Raw genomic sequence first — 21,864 nt, forward strand, 5'->3', positions numbered from 1 at the left:
TATTCCCAGTGTCTTCCCCAGTAAAGGATTTCAAGGTCAATACTCAAGAAAAATTTGCAGGAACTGCTTGATACTGGGCAGGATGTTCTACTACGAGACAGAATATTGGGCAACCTGGTATTGCCGGGAATGCTGGTATTTAGGTTTAGCAGAAGAAAGTATTTATTTCTTGACATGTGACAGTTTCAGTGAAAAACTGCCATGAAGGAAGTGAGTTGTCTATCTTATCTAGTAATGTAGCAAACAGCCACTGTGGTCTTACTTTAGACTCTAGGGGAAGAGAGGCCAAATGAGAATCAGGCATCTAAAAACTACACCTAAGAGAACACATACACTGAACCACACTTTCTCTGCACACTGACCACTCATTTCACTTTGTCTTCTGACAAGCTTCTCCCAAGTGTAAAATTAGGTTATTTTAAACCATCAAGTTTTTGTTTGTTTCTGTTAAGTGTGTTTACAGTCGGTCATTTCATAAGCAACTGAAAAAAGAAGCAATCCAGGTACTCTGAAAAGTCAGTGATTTTATATTAATTATACTACAAAAAAAAGGAGTCTGTTCTCAAGGGCTAAAACAAAAGGCATAGTGATTGCATGGTTTTCCCATAAATGCCACAAAAATAATGAAAAAGAATCCCAACCCCAAAACCAAAAGTGGTTTTCAGACAAATTGACACATGCAAATGCACAGGTACAAAGATGTCCCTAAGCTCCACTCTAACGCAAAAGTTCAAGTTATTTATGCTACCATGGAATCTAGGTACAAGGAATTTAGCCTCATCCACACTCTTATCATCCTTTACTAACAAAAATACTCCACACTAAACCCAATTTATACTATTTCTGGTTTCTTTAATGTGATGCTGAGGCTTGGACAAAGGCTTGGACAAAACTCCCAGAAACATAAAGCATGAAATGAATGCTTATCCCTGTCTACACTTAATCTCCAGCTTTTGCCCTGACCTAGGCTCTGCAGACAAGAAATACAAATAGTGCTCCTCCACCTAATTTGACAATCAAAGGCTTTGCATCTTCAGCTTCTTATAGTGTCTTTTAATGTTCACATTTTCTCTAAATCAATACAAGTGCTTTTTGATCCTCACCTGATATAAGATTATAAAGGACATTCTCTGATCTATGGCTACACCCACTGTACACCTGCTTTGTATGCAATACATTTCCAACGATGATTAAAACACAAAACATCAGTGAAATGCCTTCAACAATCAAGAAAAGCCAGTTGTACATAAATAAACATCAAGCATCTGATGAGAGACATGATGTAGAAATTTATCTCTAGGGCACAACTTGAAGTTTGAAAGTCCACTTGAGCTGAGCCCAAATCTGGAGATGGACATGTTACTTCACTATGCACTGGCCAATAGCAAAGACAAAACCTGAGTTTATTTAGTACTTGCTGTAATTACAGATACCCTGTTGTCTGTAGTGCTGAGCAGTGCATGAAGCAGCATAGCTACCTACCTCTGTCAATGGTAACAAACATTTCAATTAACAGACCTGTCATGCGATGCATCTGTACAAACTGCTGTGGACTGGGCCCAGACTCACCTATGAGAGAGGGTGGGTTTCATGGAGCTCATAGAGTTCATGGGGGGTTGCATGGGTAGCTTCCCTGGAGGATCGTTCTGCCGGCTTTTCTGGTGGCGAAGCAGCAAGAGCCGTCCCAGCTCCTCACACCAGGATGAAAGCAGTGCTGTGCAAACAGAACAAACGACAGTGAGCACACATCTGAAGGACCTGCACAACCCAGTGCAGGTGAGAGCCACTGAAACAGGAGTCACAGTCTGAACAGACAAACCCCAGGAGTGAAAAGCTTGTCCACGAACAACCTCTCACATTATTATCCTATCAAACTGAGTCTGTAATTGCCCTACACTACCATTACAAAGTTTTTACACAAGTTACAAACATTCTGCACAGCCCAGGAGACATGAGAGGACTTGTCTGAGCTGAGCAGCATAGACACGAAGAATGGATGAGGCGCAAGGACATGGGACTGCTGAAAAAAGATGCAGAAGAATTCATTTCACACTAATAGAAACATAACAAAAACATAGAGAAGACATCATTTACAGAGGGGAGAAAAGAACTCTTTTCCGTTTAGCTGGTTTTTTGCAAAAGATTAATTGGAGAGAAACCCATGTGCAGGAATTAATTTCCAAAACTGCTATGAGCTACCAGTCTCGAATAGATAAACAGGAGAATGATGCATGGATACAAAAGTTAGGCACTTAAATCTATATTTGACCCAGCACAACCCCTAAATGTGAATCTCCATTATGTGCCTAATCTTGTAGTCAATGAGGGTAATTCCGTGCTTATAGGAAAATCACGCTTATGAACTATGAAGATGCAGAGATTTCTCAGAGGGAAGCAAAGCTTGCAACTCCTTCTGAAGACATGAAAGGGGTCATTATCCCTGAAAACGTGGCCTCTCCCGTATGCACCCACGCTCAGAAAAGACCAGGTCCTGTCACAGAAACCACCTACTCTGCAAGTAAGCAGAGCCCCAGAAAGTGACTGTGGGTGAAACCTGGCTCCCATGAGTGCACCCAGCCAAGACACCCCACTGAAGCCTCCAGCGACACCTGACTGAGCCTCAAAGCTGCCTATTTAATTCCAGCATCAGAAGTGGCACCAGTAAAAAGTCAGCCAGGTATGATGACACAGTCAGGAGTTCGACTGGAACAAAGTGCAGACTAATTGAAAAATCCTGCAGTTGAAGGAAATGTTCTCAAGTGGAAGTGCTTGGGGTTTTTTCTTCTTTAAAGGATCCTTTACAAAACCCTCAGAACAAGAAAATGCTTCATGTTTAATTTTTAACTAAGTGCCTTCCTGAGGTGTTATGAACCGAACACAAATCAACAGATTGCACAAGTAGGTGAGAACCAGAAGACTACTCAAAACCCAACCTGCCACAGTAGTTTAGCGTGGAAGAGCTCTAGATGTAATTTTAGGCTTGCTTGTTTAAAAGAGAGAAGTGCAGAACTCTCTAAAATCGAGGTTTCTATTTTCATTAATTTTCTAATGGTTATCTTTTCACTTAATAACATAAACATAAGCAGTAGCAAACTATCATTTCCAGGTACACCACCTCCTTTTTCCAGTAGCTACTCACAGGTACTGTTCACACATACTTAGAACAAATTCCAAAGAGACTAATCATAAAGTCATATTTGTAGGGGAGAAAAAGGAACCTGCTTTACAAAAAACACCCACAAATATGATTTTTCAGTACAAGAAAAAATTGGATTTTCTCAAGTTAAATGGCCACACAAGAAAAATACGTAGAGCCTGGACCATTCCTGTGAATTAATCACACATTTGGACAAAGAAGAGGTAGCAATTTTATTGCATTTATCAAGCGGAAGGTCAAGAGCGGTGTTCAGGGAGGCATTTTAGAGCTCTGCTGTGACAAAAAGGGGACACCATTTCTTTATGTAACTAAATACGGTCACTTGAAAATTGTCAGCCTCACAAGAAGCCTACAAAAAGCATTCCCCGGAGCTCTGTGAAATGTTCCAGCAACGTGTGTCAGTCTAAGCTGCTTCTCTATTAGCCAAGGAATCTGTCAACAAGCATTTGATCAAATTATACTCACCTTTTATCCCTGGCATATCATTACTAATGTGCCAGTGACAAAGGCCCCCCTCCCCCTTTTCCAGCCGCCTGGAGATACAAATTCCTGCCTCACAGGGTTTCTTCCCCTGCACCACAGCCACTTGAGCTCAGAGAAATAGGAACAAAGTGTTCTGCCGAACACTTAAGGCAGCCGTCGCAGAGTAATAGTGGATGCTGAGCACTTTCACAGCCGAGTGTAATTACTACGAAATCATCCATCTTAGACGAGGCTATGATGGGAGAAGGGAGTTGCTCCTTCTGCACACCTATGTGCACTTGACAAGCAAGATAAAAAGCAACAACCCAATGGATCTGAGGGCATGAATCTGCAAACAAAAAGCCAAACCCTCCTGGAAAAAAAAGGAAAGTAACTCCCAGAAAAGAAATATGCCAATGAGATAGCATTGCTTTGTTGAGCTGGAGATAAGAAAACATTCTAATGAGTTATTATTACCAATATCCAGTAAGGACATTTATAAAGGTGAAACATAAACTGCCAAAGAACAAAGAGGTCCTCAAGATAAGCTGGACAGTTTCGTTCTGTGAGTTAAGTGGAGAGGACTCATGTTTTTAGAAAGTAAGAGACTGCAGCTAAAAATCCTAGCAAATTTACTCATCCCTATCACAGCACTCATTATGGAGAGGTTCAACCTTTCCTCCCCCGGGACATTTCGACTCATGTACCATGTATAATCATCTCTCTCTTCCCTGCGTTGGTGCTTGTGCATGGAATGAAAACAAAGCTGTTTGTAGCCACCTTAGGAGTTACCAGTTCCCCTCTATCCTGTTCAGCAGAAGCAAGGACCCTCTAAAGGAGTCTGCTCTCCCCTGCTGGAAAATACGGGGTGGCCTCCCCTTCTCTCCTGCTTCATCCACCTCCACTGCTCTGCTCTCTGCTTGGTAAGATGAATATATACCCCGCCAACACACATCTGGTACAGCTGGCTTCTGGAGAACATCACTTCCTGGGCTATTCAAGCAAGATGAAACAAACTCAAAATGAATTTACAGATTACACTATTCATCTTTAGTGTACTTAGTTACTGCTTTTTATGCTGACAGTATTAGGCGTATCTCAACTCATTTACACTCAAAGCACGAGAAATTCAGTATCATACTATAATGAACAGATAAAGCAGGAAGCACAAAGGACAGCTACAGATGGTGCCAACAGTCAGTCTCACCCTCTCATAGCACAGCCAAGCAGCTGCTTTTTCTCCCCCTCCGCCCCTCCTCCTTGTACAACAGGAGCACAGATTTTGCAGATGGACCATCCACACCGTCTCTCGCAGCCTCTTGCTGCGGCAGTTTAATGATCAGATTTAAATCGTGTTCCTCTGCTGCATTGCTACAATGTCCCTTGCATACAATGATGTGGCTTTCCTGCTTAAGTTGAACTCAACTGTTGCAATGAGGGTAAAGGAAGAATCTTTAAATGGGCAACCCCCCCCATGCAGCCCTTTATGCAGCCCAGGTGTAAAATACAACCTGGCTAATACATCGAAATTGACATTTTCAATCCCTGTTCAGTCACAGAGGGCTCTGCCAGCTCATGCCAAAAGATGCATAATAATGGCAATCAAATGACGTCCTGACAGTTTAAGTGTATTCACACATTTATTTGGCTTAGAGGGATGCACTCTGGGATGATTGGTGCAATATTTGACCTACTTTTCTCCATTTGTAAAACCTGTATCATTCTTAATGGGATGCATTTTACTTTTAGCATTGATCTATTTTCATAGGAATAAACCAATACTGATTTGCTAATGACGACTGCGTTAAGAAACCAACGTAGAAATGAGCACCCTCGGCTTTCACATTTGTGAAAAGGAGAAACACTGACTTAAAAATAAAAGAAATTTCAATTACAACTAGCCCAAGGGGTTTTCCTAAGGAAGCAAGACAAAAAAAATCCACTCAGAGATATTCAGTTTGCTGCTATCCAGTCCCATTTTTGTTTCTCCATTCTCTGAAGAGGACCGGACATGGCAAGAGTGTCTCAGCACAGAATGTGACTGACCTCTTTTTAAAATACTCATAAATACTCCCACACACCCAGAGTTGGCCACACTTTATGTCCTGGATGCCTCCAATGGTTTTAAATGCTTTCACTGAAAAAATCATAAGACATCGCAATGTGTCCACACTGGGATCCTGGGGACAAGGAGGAGAAAGAAGGCTGGAAGGCAAAGATTTTTTTTTTTTTTTCCCTTCAGCCCGAGTCACATTTCAAGCATTTCTCTGAAACCACAGAGCTAAGTCTTGCTTGAAAGAGAAAGGAAGCAATTGTTATTTAATCCCCTGTCTCTAGGAGGCAAGTCTTTAAGAACATGCCAAATATCACAAGATTTGCGACACAATTATTAGGACCGGCCACATCCCCTGGTACTGTTCCTTTCCTGTAAGGGCCCTTTTGTGCTGAGAACCTGCCAGGCAGTACAGAAACAAAAGCCTCCACTGCCCACTCTGTGGCACCTTCCCATCCCTCATAGCCATGAGTGCCCATCGCCCAGCAGTAGCATCACAACTGCTTTGTAAACGCTGGGCCCTTCCATTAAGAAAACCAAGGAGCTCGAGCTGGGGGATATCATGGATCAAGCCCAGGCTGCCCACACCACTCACTACTTCTTGACAACAAATGATGCTGGCATACCTGCAAATATTACATGATGGATGCTGACAATGCAGCTCAAAGGACATTTTATAGCCATGGCACTGAACATTGGTACAGCCTGTTACAGCCCTTTTCTGGCCAGGGACCAGAAAGGAGAAAGAAAATAGGGTGCGTGATCAATGCTACCCCATAGATTCACTAATGCATTTTATTAGCTGCATCCACAGCAGCTCTGAGAGCTGCAATCCCATAACTGACTGGTTTCACTCAGCTCAGTGCAAAGTGCCACAGTAAGCACCTCCGAGTGCACGAGCCACTCGGCTCCCTAGAAAGCAAAATACAGAGAAGCATAGTGCTAATCTATTTACCTATTATGATACCCTAGTATTAGTTACAGCTTATCACCTCAGTAAATCGCTGCCTCTTGTTAGGGAACGTGCTTAAAGGTGCAGCAAACTGCTATTTACAGGCAGACACTATATTTACAGCCACAAAGACAGGTGAGGAGGGGATAGGACAACAGCTCAGTAATTTCAATGCCTTCTGCTTCCCGGGAGACTGCTGGAAGAGCACAATAGGATTACAGCTTCCTTGCTGCAGTTAAGCTGCAGTAGATAGTTCAATAGGCAGACTGGCAGACCCGTATTTCTTATTCGCTGCAATGAAAATATTAGGAAAAAAGGAGGAGTTTGATTTGGAGAACTATCTGTTCAGCACCATCTCGCTAGTTTGGTTTCATGCCTCATAAGGAAATGCATTTGGCTGAAAAGATATTTACAGCATAAGTAAGAAAATACATAATTTTTCATCAATCATATCCATTAATTTTATATTGCCTTTAGAAACAAAATCATATCTTTTACATGGAGAATTCTAGATAAGCAGAATACAGAGCTACTTTCCTCTGTATAGAATGCAATCTAAATACAGTTTTCATAAAACATCCAGTGAGGTAATTTGGTGAGGAGGGAAGGAGCAGAGCAACGGGAAGCAAAGGAGAGAAGAGGAAACAACTATTGTCTTGGTTATTTAGGAGAGTTATTTTTTTTACACAGAAAAATGGAGACTATATCATGTTTGGAAAATACATTGAAAATGTTAACTACCTAATGCTCAATGTGCTAACAGTATTAGAAAAACAATGTCAGTTGCATTAAAAGGATGGAATCTCTGCTTACAATTTTGTGAAACTGAAAATTGGATGTTTTCCTTGTGTTTTAAAAACCATCTTGCTTTTAAAGAGCTAGGAAATGCAGAAAGAGGGAGAAACCAGCCACCCCAAATTATTTTGAGGATTGATTTTCCTGCAGCTCTCCTCCTCACCCACTCCAGCAGAGCCTGGCAATGGCTACCTAACCTGTGGGTCAGGGCAGGAAAGCAACGCCACAAAGGAAACAGGATGTAACTATCCATTAGAAGAGATTCAGAGTCCATGTGTTTGTCCCTCCTCTTTAGTCCTTTCGAGGTACCTCTACATGCCCCAACCTTGCAACTTCGGGGCCCCACCCCTGTCATTACACAAGCTTCTGCTCAGTGTCTGCCTCAATGCTGAGAGCGCAAAAGGAGTACATACAAAGCCAATTACAGAGCAGAAGTATTAATTTCTCACCAGTCTGGCTGTTCAACACGGACTGCCAGCAGTTCCCAGGGAGTCCACCCCTCCTCCCAGGCCTACGTCTCTGGCTGCCAGCACTTGCCCACTTTGCACAGAGGAGCCCATGGCAGAGCCAGTGCTTATTCCCAGGTGTTTGCTTCCACCTCATCCTGGGAGGTTTACACCCCAGCTGGATGCTTTTTTGGAGCAGCCAAGGACTGTATTTGCTGTTCTCCATCAGGTGAAATCAGTGATGTTAGCTTAAACAGTTAACAAACAAGTTGGATTAAACGGACTGATTTTATCCAAAAAGTACCAACACAAACCTGCTCCACTAGTAGAGTAGTGAGAAGTACCACCTCCAAACTCACAGAGATTTAAAAAGTGTTAGTCCCAGCAACCTCACAGCAAACCACATGGAACTGAATTCCCCAGCAGAGCCAATGTGGCACCTGGCTCAAACCCTGCTCTGGGAGGCATGAACTGCCCTGCTAATCACAACAGGAACACAAAGTCAACAGCCACGGCTCAACACTGTGAAACACGGTATAATACACATTTCTACCCCTAATATCCAAGTTATGTCCTTTATCTCTAATGCCTCCTTCATTACTATATCTACACGTGTGTCCTGCAGAAATTTCCAGCTTTGCTCCAGTAGGATCTATCATGCAGTTACGTATTATTAAAAAACAAAAAACCACACAGGTTTGTAGGAAAATAGATAACACAGGGAATGCCTGAATGTTATATCACATAATTAACAAAGGTTTTATTCAATAAAACCCTTTCTGCAAACCTGAGAGTTATCTAGCATGTGCTTTCAAGACTGCTGCGTGAGAGTGACACCATGTACCAAGTCTCGTCTTGAATATGGGTTCAGCTTGCCTTGGCATATTTTCAGCTCTTCACAAATATCTCTCAGGACACATATATATAGGCTTCCCCAAAAGCTCTTGCCAGCTACATGTTGAAGACACAGATTTGAATCCGCTATCCTTACCCCGTGACTTCAGTGGAACTGGGATTCCCTAATTTCCTTCTACACTTACCAAAACTTGGCAGAGCATCTTACCAGACTCACTACATTAACTTTGAAGTAATACATTACAAAACATAGCAACAATGGCTCAATTTGGCAAGCACAAAACACTCTGCACAGATCCAGATAAAATACGTAAGCATCTCATTTCGGGTTAAGCTCTACCCAAGCTGCTACATCTAAAAACATGGTCCATTACATAAAGAGAAGACAGAGCTGGTGAAAGGCCACGAGCAAGTGCATCTTGAATAAGGCTTTCCAAAGGAAATGCACTCCAATAGCATTAGACTGCCTGTTTTCCTACTCATCCAATTATTGGTTTCACTGCTTAGATTTCAAACAACAGTGTCTTTCATTACTGCTGTAAGCTTTTATTTTGTAATGTCAGTTCTAGTCATTAACAGATTTCACATATGACAGGCATCTGAAAAATGGAACAGACACACTTGAACCCATCTTTGGCTACAGTCAGACCAGTGACCTATAGGTGAGAGGCTCAGTTTCACTTAATCCATCCTTAGCCCTCCAATTACTACTGTAAACAACTCCTGAGCTAACACCACCACTAACATCCAAAAGTGCTAGGAAGAAACCCAACAGATGAATTTAACGAGAGTTTGAACACAGGGAAGCCATGCACACCCAGGATGACAATGGAAGTCTGGAAAAGGGAAAATCTAGTGTCTATCATTAAAAAAAGAAAGGAATAAATGTAAAATTGGAGGTCCTATCATGGAAAAATAACCCAAATTATTCAAAAAACCAAGAGGAAAGTAAAAAAATGAGTAACAACCAAAATGGATTTGTCAGGAACAAATCATGCCACACTTCTGTACCTTCTTTACATTAGCAGACAATAGACCTTGAGCATAGGTTAGTCTGATTATAGCGAGGCTTCAGAGCTGCTTTGTGTGACATTCTTACAAATGAACAAGGGAAATAAGGTCTAGCTGATTACAACACAAAATGGCTGGAAACTTAAGCTTACCAAACTATTAAACCAGCAGTCACTACGAGAAACAAGCTTTATCAGATGGGGTTTTGCAGGAGTTTGCCCCGGGTCTGAAACTACTGAACGATTCATTTTCAGATATTCATGATGCAGATGGATAAAGGGCTAGAACATGTTCTGGGTCAATTTACAGATGGCACAAGCTGGAAAGAAGCATCAGTTCACTGCAGAAATCTGTTACTGAAATCATCTTGAAAAGCTGGATCTGAAACAACGTCCAACAGGGACAAGTACAAAGCACGACAAAGCACATCTTCCCAGCAGGGTGAGAACCATCTCTGAAGGCAGGACTTCTCAGAAGTGGAGCTGTGCTGTGCTACCGAAGCACGCTCAACCAGCCTCCTCAGCTGCATGAGTGGAAGCCCAAGTTTGAAAGATGCAGAATTCTCCTTTCTTTCTACCCCACCACAATGTACAACCACAAAAGGCAGAGAAAAGTCATCAGAATGATTAGGAAAAAAGACTGCATGAATTAGGGATTTTGGTGGGTCTAGTTTGAGCCTTTTTTGTTTTTTAGAAGAGGAAAGACTGACAGCAGTATTCTGATTTACTGAGTAACAAAGCGTTAACCCCACCCACAGCAGAAACATCAATATATAAAGAGATAAAAACCCCATAGGTTAGATATTAGGAGCACCCTAATGCTCCTTAATACCCTAGGGGGTAAGTTGAGGAATTTCCATGAATGGAGATGCAGAGGAAAGGTCAGATAAAGATCCAGAGAGAACTGATTCTTCAGGCAAGGGGGCATGGCATAGATGACTTCTTGAAGTCTTTTACGAGCAAACGAAATCTATGATTGTGAAAAGAGGAATTTCAAACAGTCTGCATTGGAAAAGTATTTAAATCTAGCTTGTATTCATAATTATTCCAAAAAGACATCTCAGCTACAGTGTGGGGAGCTCCTGCAGAGACTCCTGAAGTGGCCATCCTGCTACACAGCTTGCTGGCTGAGTTTTAAAGATGAAAGAAACTGAGAGCAGGTGATGTGCTGAAGGTCACTCCATTTGTGACAGAACAAGTCCCAGAACAGAGAGGATCATACACCTTCCTCTCTCTGCAAGGAAAAACCACAACCACCACATCAAGGGGTTACTGCTCTGTGCCCGCAGTCTCTGTGCCTGCCATGGAACATTTTCAAACAACAACTGTAAAACATCTGGAGAGGCTTTCAAGGAGGGAACAAAAAATTACAAAAACCACACAACCAAAATTTATAGCAGAAACGTGTTTCCAAAGTTAACATTGCACAGCCAGAACTCAGAAGGACCAAAAGCTATTTTAGGATCTTTTGCTTCTTGGTTCTGCATTCTTGCTCTTTGCTTTAATTTTACATTATTTTATATTTTTATAGGAAAATAATGTTTTACCAGGTGTCCTCAATTTTTTTATTTTTATACGATTAGTGTAATACAAACTTTGCCAACTTCTTTAGAACTGCTGAAGGAAAAAAGTGTTAGTTTTCAAAGCTGGGGGTTCCAGGACCATTTGTCATACTATACAAACTTTGTACTTGAACAGAACTAAGCTGAAAGCACTCTAACCCTATCATTCCATCTCATTCTTCATTCTGAAAGAAAAATTACAACTACATAAAATAATCCCTATGTGCTGAAAATGAAAACAGTTAAGGACATCAGGAAAGAGAAACTCAGCCTACAGCAGTTTTAAACTTAATCTGATTTCTGTTCAAACAATACAGGGCAGACAGATGTGAGCACACACTGCAGTTTCAAGGCAGTGATGTTTCCCATCTCACTGCCCAGTTAATGAGTTAGTTTTTTAAAAGAGTCATTACTTCTTTTTCCCCTTTGTGTCCCACCAGCTCCACAAACCTTGTCATCTTCCTTTACTATCAACCTGCTCTGCTCCTCTGATACCAATCACCTTTTCTTGAGAACTGCCTAATTAATTAACATTCAATTAATATCCCAAAGTCAAATGCCAAATAATTGTTCCCAAGCTGCACTGGGAACTTGGTAACTAATCGAGCAAGAGAAGGGCTTCTGTATCCTGAAAGTTCCATTTTTTCTAGCTGTGTCCATTGGGCTAATGGATGTTTCTCACCTCAAACACCGTTGTATTAAAGGAGCAGACTTTGTGAGCCATGGATGCTCCTGTTAAGGCATTCCAATACCCTCTAGCACTCCACATGCACCATGTTTATTTTATTTATTACCAAAAAAGCAAAAATGCAAATCATCTATGCTCTGTTACAATTAGGGCCACATAGAAAACAGAATTTGGTGTAAACTAAGAAACATCTAAATAACCCTACCCTGATCTTCAGATTATTTTAGTTGTAGTTTCATGATACAAAGTGTTCAGAAGCAATACTGCCTTCAGGTAGCCCTATCTTCTGCTGTCAGTGCCCGTGCCCTGATGTAGCTTGCATGCTCCCAGCTACGCTGAAGCATTTCTTTTTATGACTACCCTGTAAACCTGACTAGGTTTTTTCTTCTATTTCTTCCTTTTTAACGTTTTGGAGTTGTTTTTTTTTTTCTTTTCCTCTTTTTTTTTTTTTTAACTTGGTTTTCTGTTTCTCCCTCAGCTAGATGAAATCCTTACTGTGGCTCAGAGTCTTGCCCCAGCAGCAAGGCTGTGGCACTCTGCAGAGGTGGAAATCAGGCAGCTGTTCCTTTGCACAGGCAGTACCTGAAGACAGGGCTCCAGTGGACACGTACACACCTCAGTGCAATCAGCTGAGCTACAAGCACACACAAGGAGGTTTGGAACAAGAGACTTTTATTTAAAAACCTAACTACGAACATTAGTTTCAGACAGATTAGAAACTGCTGTTTCCTTGTCTTCAGGGGAATGTTCATCATTCTACATAGGTAGAAATAGGTTATCTATGGAATAGGGGAGAGGTATAAAAATGAACGTGGCTAATTGCTTTTTACAAGCACCTAGGGAAGAAGCCAGTAGTAATCACAGCCCAGACTGATTTTTCAATACCTTTCTTTTCTCTCTCTGAAAACAAAAAAGAACTGGGGAAGAGGGAAAGGGTTGTTTGTGACTCCCTCATCTTATGGACGTTTGCAGAAGAGCAGCCTGACTAAATTCTCACAGAGGGCATCTGGCCCCCTCTCCCTGCACACAAGTGCTATAATTTCAGGACTGGAGTGCTACAAGATAATGCCATCACTGCTCTTGCCATCTATAAATAACTACATTTGGATCTAGCTGAGTCACGTGGAAAAGCTGGCCAGCGACACGTACATGTGTGTGAGCATGCCTTTGGAAACCCAAATAATTCTAATAATCTTGCATGAAATAAGCTTTAGCTTTCCAAATTTAGCTCTAGTACATGCATTCACCGTGGCTCGCAGAGGACTGCTATTATTTTTTTTTTTTTTCCAGTACTGTTCTTCCCTTGGAAGCTGCTGACTAGGGCATTAGTGGGGTATTGTGCAAAACCGTATCATGTGCTGCTGCGCAGACAGACTGCTCGGAGAGGCAGACAAGAATCAATTCCTCAGGCAGCTTTGCTAACCCTCCCGCCCCTCTCATTGACATCTTATCTCAGCCACTGAAAAGGCGAATGGGCCCGGGCGCGGCAGCCGAGGGAGCGGTGGGCGGGTGAGAACGCCAGCCAGACAGCACAGCGTGGATGCCACACGCTGGAACAGTTTCCCGATCTTGCGCCGAACTGCAGCATGAGTCTTCCCACCCTCCTGTGAATAGATCGGGCGGAGGACTGGGACGACAGAGGAAGTAATACAGTCTTAATGACACGCGGAACCAGATTTTAGCACCAATTTTCTACAGCAAATCTGTCAGAGCAGTGCAAAAGGATGATTCAAAACCTAAAAAAAATAAATAAATAAATTTGGATGATTAAACAACCCCACAGCATTAGTAGCAAACACAAACGGGAAACCATTTCAAATGAGTTGTATGCAACTCCTCAGGGCATTTTCTGGGGAAATGACTAGAATACAACCCTACATGACCAACAGAGCCTACAGTTTATCCAAGACTGCAATACCCACAAAACGTTATGAGGGGTAAGAACATAATTTTCAGAAGCTAAACCTGAAGGGATCATGTACTAAGGAGAAGAGAAAGGAAGAGGGAGGGAAGCAAGGGACCCAGAGGATTTCCCAAGACTTCAAGGCCCCAGAGTGATTCACAGGGGCAGGGATTCTGTTTTACTGCCTGTAGAAAAGCAGTAGTTTATAAAAAAGCACTGAGCAAACATTGTATCTAAATAGCAACCACATCTATTTCTTTCATGTTCCCAGAACATCTGGATAAGAAGAATCAAAATGGACATCAGAACATCAAATATTACAGTAAAACACACAGTAAGATGCTATCCAAGCAGATGGAAAATAAAATTCTCCGTTCTTGATCAGAACCATTTTGGATTAGCTCCTGTTCCTACTGAAGTTGGTGGAAAATACTATAAACAATTTTAGTGGTAGGGAGGCTCAATCTCTTACATTACATTTACACAACCTCTACCAATATGATCTTTTCTTTTTTAATACACCATTTTAAGTGCATGTTACAAAACACAACTTCTCCTTTATACATTGATAAGTACTTTTATGTTAGTCTAGGAGTGTCAAAACCAAGAGAAATTAGAGCAAAAGATTAGATAATATGTTAAAGATAAGATTTCTGAAAGGTTACAGAAGTGCATTTATTGCATAGAGACTGTGCCTGGCTACTTACTGTCTGGGGACTATATAAATTTCCTTTCATAAACACATAAGAACTGGTTCCTTCCACAACTTGAAAGAAGTGCAATAAAAGTTCAAAACCAAGACGGCATGGGCAAAAATTTCCCAGGGATACTAACCCAGGAATGTTTTCTGGAAGGAGCTGGTTACTTGAAGGGCTTGAAATAAAGAACAAGTTTGCAGTTAGGAAATTTTCTCTAAGGGGAATAGACCGTGGTAATTTTGAAAACATGAGGGTGGAGGAAGAGATGAGGAGAACCCTCAAGAGCAACAGAAACCCAGGGAACAGGGACAAAGGGAACGAGGAACGGACCTGAGGGTGCTGTGTGTTTAACGAGAAGGGAGAATGGGTAAACTACCTGGGCTCCAAGAAGGTGGGATTTTATCATGTACTCCTACCTCCCCCTCATACTTTTGGTCCTGCATTTTAGTCTGAGAACAAGTATCTACTACATTTTCCTCCTGATTAGAGCCTCTCCAAGTAAGAGAGCCCCTCAAAAGCCAAAATGTCCAAATTTGGCCCAATTCAAATAATATCTTTATGCAATACCCGATCTAGTCTTTTCTACTGCAATATAAAACAACCTGCATTAGCAACCTGCAGTTTGGTGCTATGAAAACTAGAAACTACAGCATTTCAGAATTTCACATGCAGTTGAGAATATCTCATTTGTTCTCTCTAGGATTTCATATTGACTGTTAAGATCAATTCAGGATACCAGCTCCAGTTTTACTGGCTGTCAAGAAGAAAAAAAAAAACAAAACAACAAAAAACAATTAAAAAAAAAAAAAAAAGGAAAAAAAAGGCAGGCGGTGCAGCTTGACTGTGGTGTTGGCCAAAAGAAAATGGTAAAAAACCTGATTTTTTAACTTCCTACACAACACAGTCGTTCTCCCTCTGTCTTCTGAGTCATATCTGTTCATGTTACTAAGAAAGCCCCACAGAGCCAATATCACTAGGGAAGAACAAGATGTATTTTCCACAAGACTGTCAGCTGATTCCAGCTGCTGCAAAACCTTTATTTTCAGAAATTACAGAAGATGCAGAAAAACACTGTGAATTTCAGGTTCCAGCTACTATAATTCATGAACCAGGGATATTGGGTGTGGAAAGGTAACAGCAGACATTGTCTGCCTGTCTCACAAGATAACTCTTGAAGGATGGCGTTGTGTTTCCCTCAGAGAATAAATTTATACAGTACTTACAGTCATTAGGCCAGAAATATTGTTGACATTTCCAGAATGACCACAAAAATCTTATGTGTCAACACTAATACAAAACATTTTAAAGATAGCAATAATAATTACAAAAGGAGAATAGGACAGAATATTTCCAAATTGCAAAATGCTTCAGTTTTAGAGGCAGGATTCACTTCTAAAAATACACACACCTTAGTAACTGTCTGTAACAATTCTATTGTAACATTATCCTAAATCAGATGTTTTTCTAATGCAGACTTGAACACTGCCAAATGATCAAGACCATGCAGTCTAAAAGATATACATGTAAACAAAGCACTTCTTTTATCTGCAAGCCCCTGATAAACACTAGCTAATCCTCCCCTAATCCTGTGAAGAGAACATCATCCTAGCTTCACAAAGAGGGAATCTAAGGTAGTGAACTAATCCTTTGGGGAAAACACTCAGGTTAGAATGCCAGAGAGACTAGTTATTGTCTAAAGTTACAGTGAAAACGCATTTAGTTGCTGCCAGGGTGAGGGACACTGAGGCTACTGACTGGTGGGTCTGTGTGACAATTTCTGTCCCTTCTGACACATTTTTGCTGCCAAGACTATCCCCACTCCCTGAGGGACTTTTCAGGATAAATGATGACAAAAAGACCGAGAAGGAGAGAATGGGTTTGGACATCAACTTAGAAACAGGATTTTCACATTCATAGACCAGGGTCTTGAAAGGAGAGAGGAACTGCTCTGGAGCAGGATAATGCCAATCATTAAGGACATACATTCACAGTCATCCATGGCATCCTGAGGAGAGGATCAATACACTCAGCATCAGATGCGGGATTAAAGGCTCTTTTCCTAGCCTGGATGCAGACCACTAGACCATGCTAATCTGACAGGAGGAGTTCCTGCAAGGCAGCTTAAAAAACCAGCACAGATTCATGTAGCAGAAAATAAAACAGGGATTCTAAAAACTCATTGCAAATTCTTGCCCAAGCAAATGCACTACTGAGTGCTAGAGAATAAACAATAACAAAGTGGCAAAGGCTAAAAATCTTCCTTTTTAAGTGGACTTCCATGCACATGCATGTGCTGAGAACATGCTCGACTGCAGCTCCATTGACACCTGGAGCAATGACTGCAGCACCAGTCCAGCAACCTGCACCAGATCATTAAATAGAGAAAAGAGGGTTCAAAGCTGAAACCTGCGATCAAGCAATCAAAGCTTTAAAGTGAAATAGTCTAGTTCACTGCAGTATTTATAAAAGGTAGTATCTCAAAGCCTTCATGGAGTACAGACTAAGCCCCTGCTATTACAGACTGGAATAAACTAATAGAGAAGGTACATTTGAGGAAGCCTTGTAAAGCAAAAATGTATTTCATCCTGTAGAAATCTAGGAATCAAAAAGGACAGCAGAACACAACATGGGTAAGCCAAAATGAACAGCTTTGTAAGATAAAAGGGATGCACTAAAAGAGGTATAAAGACTTCATAAGCGAAAGCTGGAAGAATGTTACATGACTTACAGCAAACATTACTGTACGTATCATGATGAAACAAATGACAACCTTCTATCAGACAGGTTCCTGACTAACAAGTTTCTGCACACAGATACTGATTTAAAAAAACAACCAGCAAAACCCACAACCTGGACCCCTGTGCATTAAGGTGAGGGAGAAAGAGTAGATAAAAGTACAGGCACTGTACTAATGAGAGGTGACAACAGAGCAATTAACAAAGACAGTTGTAATCTCTTGCAACTGATACTGCTGAGTTCCAGACATTCTATGACTAAAGTCATAAGGTCTTTACTAGAGATCTCTTTTAGTAAAGATGAGAAACTGCAGTGGATCTAACCAATGGTCTCCTGAGTTCACAGAGTATTTTCATCTATCCTAGGCAATGGAAAAAGCATTTCCAATGTGCTTATTTCATCAGATGCACCTTACAGGGGTCAGAAAAGCCCCTTCCAGTGTTCAAATAGGCAACATCAGCTCAGAAACTTACGATCAAATAATAATCTTCCACACATGTAGAACTGAAAACACAGCAATCTCAGTCCTAACGTATGTGCAGGCAAGTTAATGATATAATTATTTATATATAAAGTCATTAACTCCCAATTCTAAACAAACCTTTAAAATACAGGAAACATTCCTTTTTTAGACAGGACCACCCAGCAGTGTCTCACTGGACACCGAAGTCTTTCAGTGCTTTTGTCCAATTTGATGATACACTGGATTTTTTTTTTCTTAATTCTTTGGGAACTTGCATTTGATCCAGATAAAAACTGGCTATCTAATTATCACTACTATTATTACAGAGAAGCACAACTGGCATAGATATCCATTAGATAAGTGTAACTGAAGTGCAAAAAAAGCAGCATTAAGTAGTAAGGTGAAAGAACTAAAGTATAAATCTGCTCTACTCTTTGGAGCAGAGACTGTCTCTTCAAAGATATTTGCACAGTGCTTAGCACAACGGGCATTCTGATTTAGATATGAGCACTAACCAAATAGTAATAGCTAAAAACAGCAAATACCTTAACCTCAATAAAACAGCTCCTCTGTACCTGGCTTTAAAGTAATGGTGGAAAGAATGAGGATCATACAAAAACCTGCCTAATGAAATATTAAGAGTGATAGTGCCTAAATCTGGTGAAATCATATAGCATTCTAAATTACTATCAAAAATATTATGTTATCATGTGCTGGCTCACAATTTGCACCATGGGGACTCAGCAGTTCTGCATTTAGCTTGTTCAATTTAAATCTCCATATTAAGGAATGCTTTGGCTATTAATAGTAAAGTACACTCAGAACAAGGCAGAAGAATCCAGTTACAATGGCTACAAGAAAAAGATTAGCTGCTTGATACCTTGCTTAAGACATGGTACATACATCTGGATAAACCGAGGACTTAATCAAAAAAATGTGCAAGAAATATAAGAGTAAACAGAAGAAAGGATGGATCCAGTAACTGAGGGCATGATTCCCATGCACAAAAAACCCAGATAGGAACGGACACAAAATGTAGGAGGGCACTCTTTAACTTGTGTTTGGAAACAGAACACAAGACAGACCAGACCTGCAGATTGGCTCGGGAGAGAAGAGCAGAAAAGGGAAGGAAAGTGGGTGAAAAATGGGGGTGAGTGGGCAGTGGGAACTGAAACAGTCTTATGTTTTATGAGCTGTCCCATTATTCCCCTGCACACCTGCCATGTCCCAGTTTAAGAACCCTTTGTCTACCAAGGACCAGAAAGAAATGAGCTTCCAACAGGCCCTGGCACAGGAGGATGCTCAATTCCCAAATCTGCTAACTGCTGCAGCAGGCTGCAGGCTGAAGAAAGGCTTGGATCAACTCAGGAGGGAATGTAACAATTCGGAACATTAACTGCCCGACTCCTAGGATTTTATTTTAGTTAGACCATGGTATTTTTACATGTGTAGAAGTTACCTATGGTGATTTCTTCTGACAAAGAATAATTACATTGGGTTGTTTTGATGATTTACAATTAACCCAAATTTTCAGTTATAAACAAATTCAAATCTAACTGGTGATGACTGAACTTTAGAAGATTTATGTATAAAAACACAAAACCACTTTGGATACTTGGCCAAAAGCTGATGATACAAGCCTTCTCCCCTTATTCTAAGCAGTTACTGTAGTTCAGAAAGCAAGTGGACCACATTTAGATTTAACTTACACTTCAGTAACTGTAAGTCAAGCCAGAACACAGACATACCACAGACATACCTGAGCTAACCCTTAGTGCCTGTGTAAGAATACCAGCCACAGCCTCTCTGTGTGCACACTTCTAACCAGTTAGCTCAAGGAGAGAACAGGGAACTGATGGAATAAATGGCATCACAAATATTTAATCTTCAAAGGAAAAACTGAAATGTTGTTTCATGTTATTCAAGTAAATTCCAACATCTCTATTGCTTACAATACGGGTTCAGATATTACAGCTTGCTTGTACTACAAAAATTAACTATGAAGAACAAAAAAAAAAAAATCTTATAACTGAACACTTAGGCTGTGTACTACTCCACTACTTATAAATTAGTATTCAGTTTCACACAGTTACAGTAAAATATCACATCCTTTTGACAGCAGAACATGCAGATGTCCTGACAGGCACCAGAGGACAAGGGATCTGAAAGGGTAAATGCTGTGATTTTTCTGATAGATATAGTATGCATATGAAATCTAAAGCATTATGACTAGACACTGATAATATGACCAATTTCTGTTTTCAATGTGAATTGTAATAGCTCCCAAAGAGCTCTGGTGCTGCCTGGGTATTGCCTGCTCAGCTGGTAAGTCGAGCCGGCGCCTGAACATGCTGGTTAGTAGTCAAAGCTGGGAGCAGTTCAAACATGGTCAGCCACGAGGAGGTCTTCTGAGATTTTCTCTTCTACAGCCAAGGAGATCCCTTGTGAGTACTTGCAAACCACAGTTATTCAGCTGCGTATCAACTCAGCCAACTCTGTGTAGATTTTTTTTTTAATGGCAAAAGAATCTTGATGACTTTGCTACTCAAAGGCCACCATCTTGCCAAATGGGAAACACTCTATCTAGAAGGAAAAGGTCAACAGATTTTTTTTTTTTTTATAAACAGCCTAGCCTGCTCTCTGAAATACATATATAGGTTTATATAAATACAGACAGCTCCCCATATTCCTTCTTTCCTTCCTCGTTTTTTTTCTTTCCCTCTTTTTTTCCCTTCAGTGTTAGATGCTTACTTTGTTAAATTTGAGCCTGAATTGTTAAAAACCAACAAAAGGATAAGGACCGAAAATCAGGTCTCATGATAGGTGAGACAAGCCCTGTATTAGAAATATACCTAAAATTGAGCTCCAATGTACCTGTCGATGTAGGACTGATCAAAAAATGCTCTGACAACCACTCTAAATTCACGAAGTCTGAATGGTAAAATTATCTTTGTAACTGCTGAAACAATTTTGGTACTGCAATATTGGTATACATATGGCATAAAAGGTAAATAAAGATTCCTGTCTGGGTATTTATTTTGGTCTGTGCTTGGTCAGCTCAGCCTCTTCCTGACTACACTTCATTTGAAACAAAACAAACAAACAAAAACCTCCACCCAACTCAAACCAAACAACAAAACACCAACCTTCCCTGGACACAAGTTACTAAATAATGAAACTCAGCTACTGTAGGATGGGAATCTTTTAAGTCCTTTATTTCAAAAGCCCTTTTCCTCTTCACAGGTATAACGAGCCATTTATGGTGCATCCCATAATTCCAGTTCATACAAAGTCCTGGGAGGTGTTTTGTTTGTAGTGGCAGTGATGGGTTAAATTCTAGTTGCACCCACAAATTACAACATATGGTAATATTCCCACCACTCCTCACCAGTATGCCAAAACCAGACTGATTTTATTCCCCATGGGCTTTTCCTGCCTAGTGCAATCACTTATTGACCAGCCTAGGTCACAGAAACCAGCAGGGCCAGAGATCTTGAGCATCTTCCCACCCACTGAAGCCCAGTGCCCTTAGCTGGGCACCAACAACAGTTTCTGGATGTTACAGCACATCAGGCTTAAAGTCACACATCCCATCCCCTGCCAAGGGGAACAAGGTCAGTGTCTCATTTGAAAGGGGGTATCAAACTGTTGCCCCAAGTCAAGGGACATCAGACTATGAAGCTTTAGCACTGTTAGTCTGCTAGTGATCTTCCCTTAGTACTTGACAAGTAACCCAGAGAAGAGGTGGGACCATATTAAGCATCCAAGTACAGATCCTAAACATACAGCTGTTAAAACAAGAATGTAATTTCCCAAGCACTTTTAATAGCAGTGCTAGCTTACAACCTTTCAGTACTCTGCTCCTCCCAGCACTTGCTCCCACATCCATGACCTCAGCATAACTGCAGAGACCCACTGACCAGAGATTTTCTTTTTTACTTCTGCCAGTGATGCCACCAAAGGATACTTTGTAAACCAAAGAGATAATTCTTAAAGCCAAGCGCAAGAGGGGTCTCTTAATTTTAATATTTTTTTAAAAGTTGCCTCAACTTGTTGAAATGCAATTTTCACTTTTAACAAGCTA

At 40.9% G+C, this 21,864-nt stretch overlaps 1 protein-coding gene across 1 annotated transcript in view; it reads right to left on the reverse strand.

The window, feature by feature from the left end:
- ZMIZ1 (zinc finger MIZ-type containing 1) overlaps positions 1-21,864 on the reverse strand; it is a 349,956-nt gene that overhangs the window by 50,133 nt on the left and 277,959 nt on the right. The window contains exon 7 of the mRNA XM_017806863.1: positions 1,570-1,714. Coding sequence (XP_017662352.1) covers positions 1,570-1,714 — 145 coding nt within the window. The remainder of the gene's footprint in view (positions 1-1,569; positions 1,715-21,864) is intronic.

The sequence above is a fragment of the Lepidothrix coronata genome, unplaced genomic scaffold (genome assembly GCF_001604755.1).
Source record: "Lepidothrix coronata isolate B3197 unplaced genomic scaffold, Lepidothrix_coronata-1.0 Scaffold17, whole genome shotgun sequence".
Classification (NCBI taxonomy): domain Eukaryota; kingdom Metazoa; phylum Chordata; class Aves; order Passeriformes; family Pipridae; genus Lepidothrix; species Lepidothrix coronata.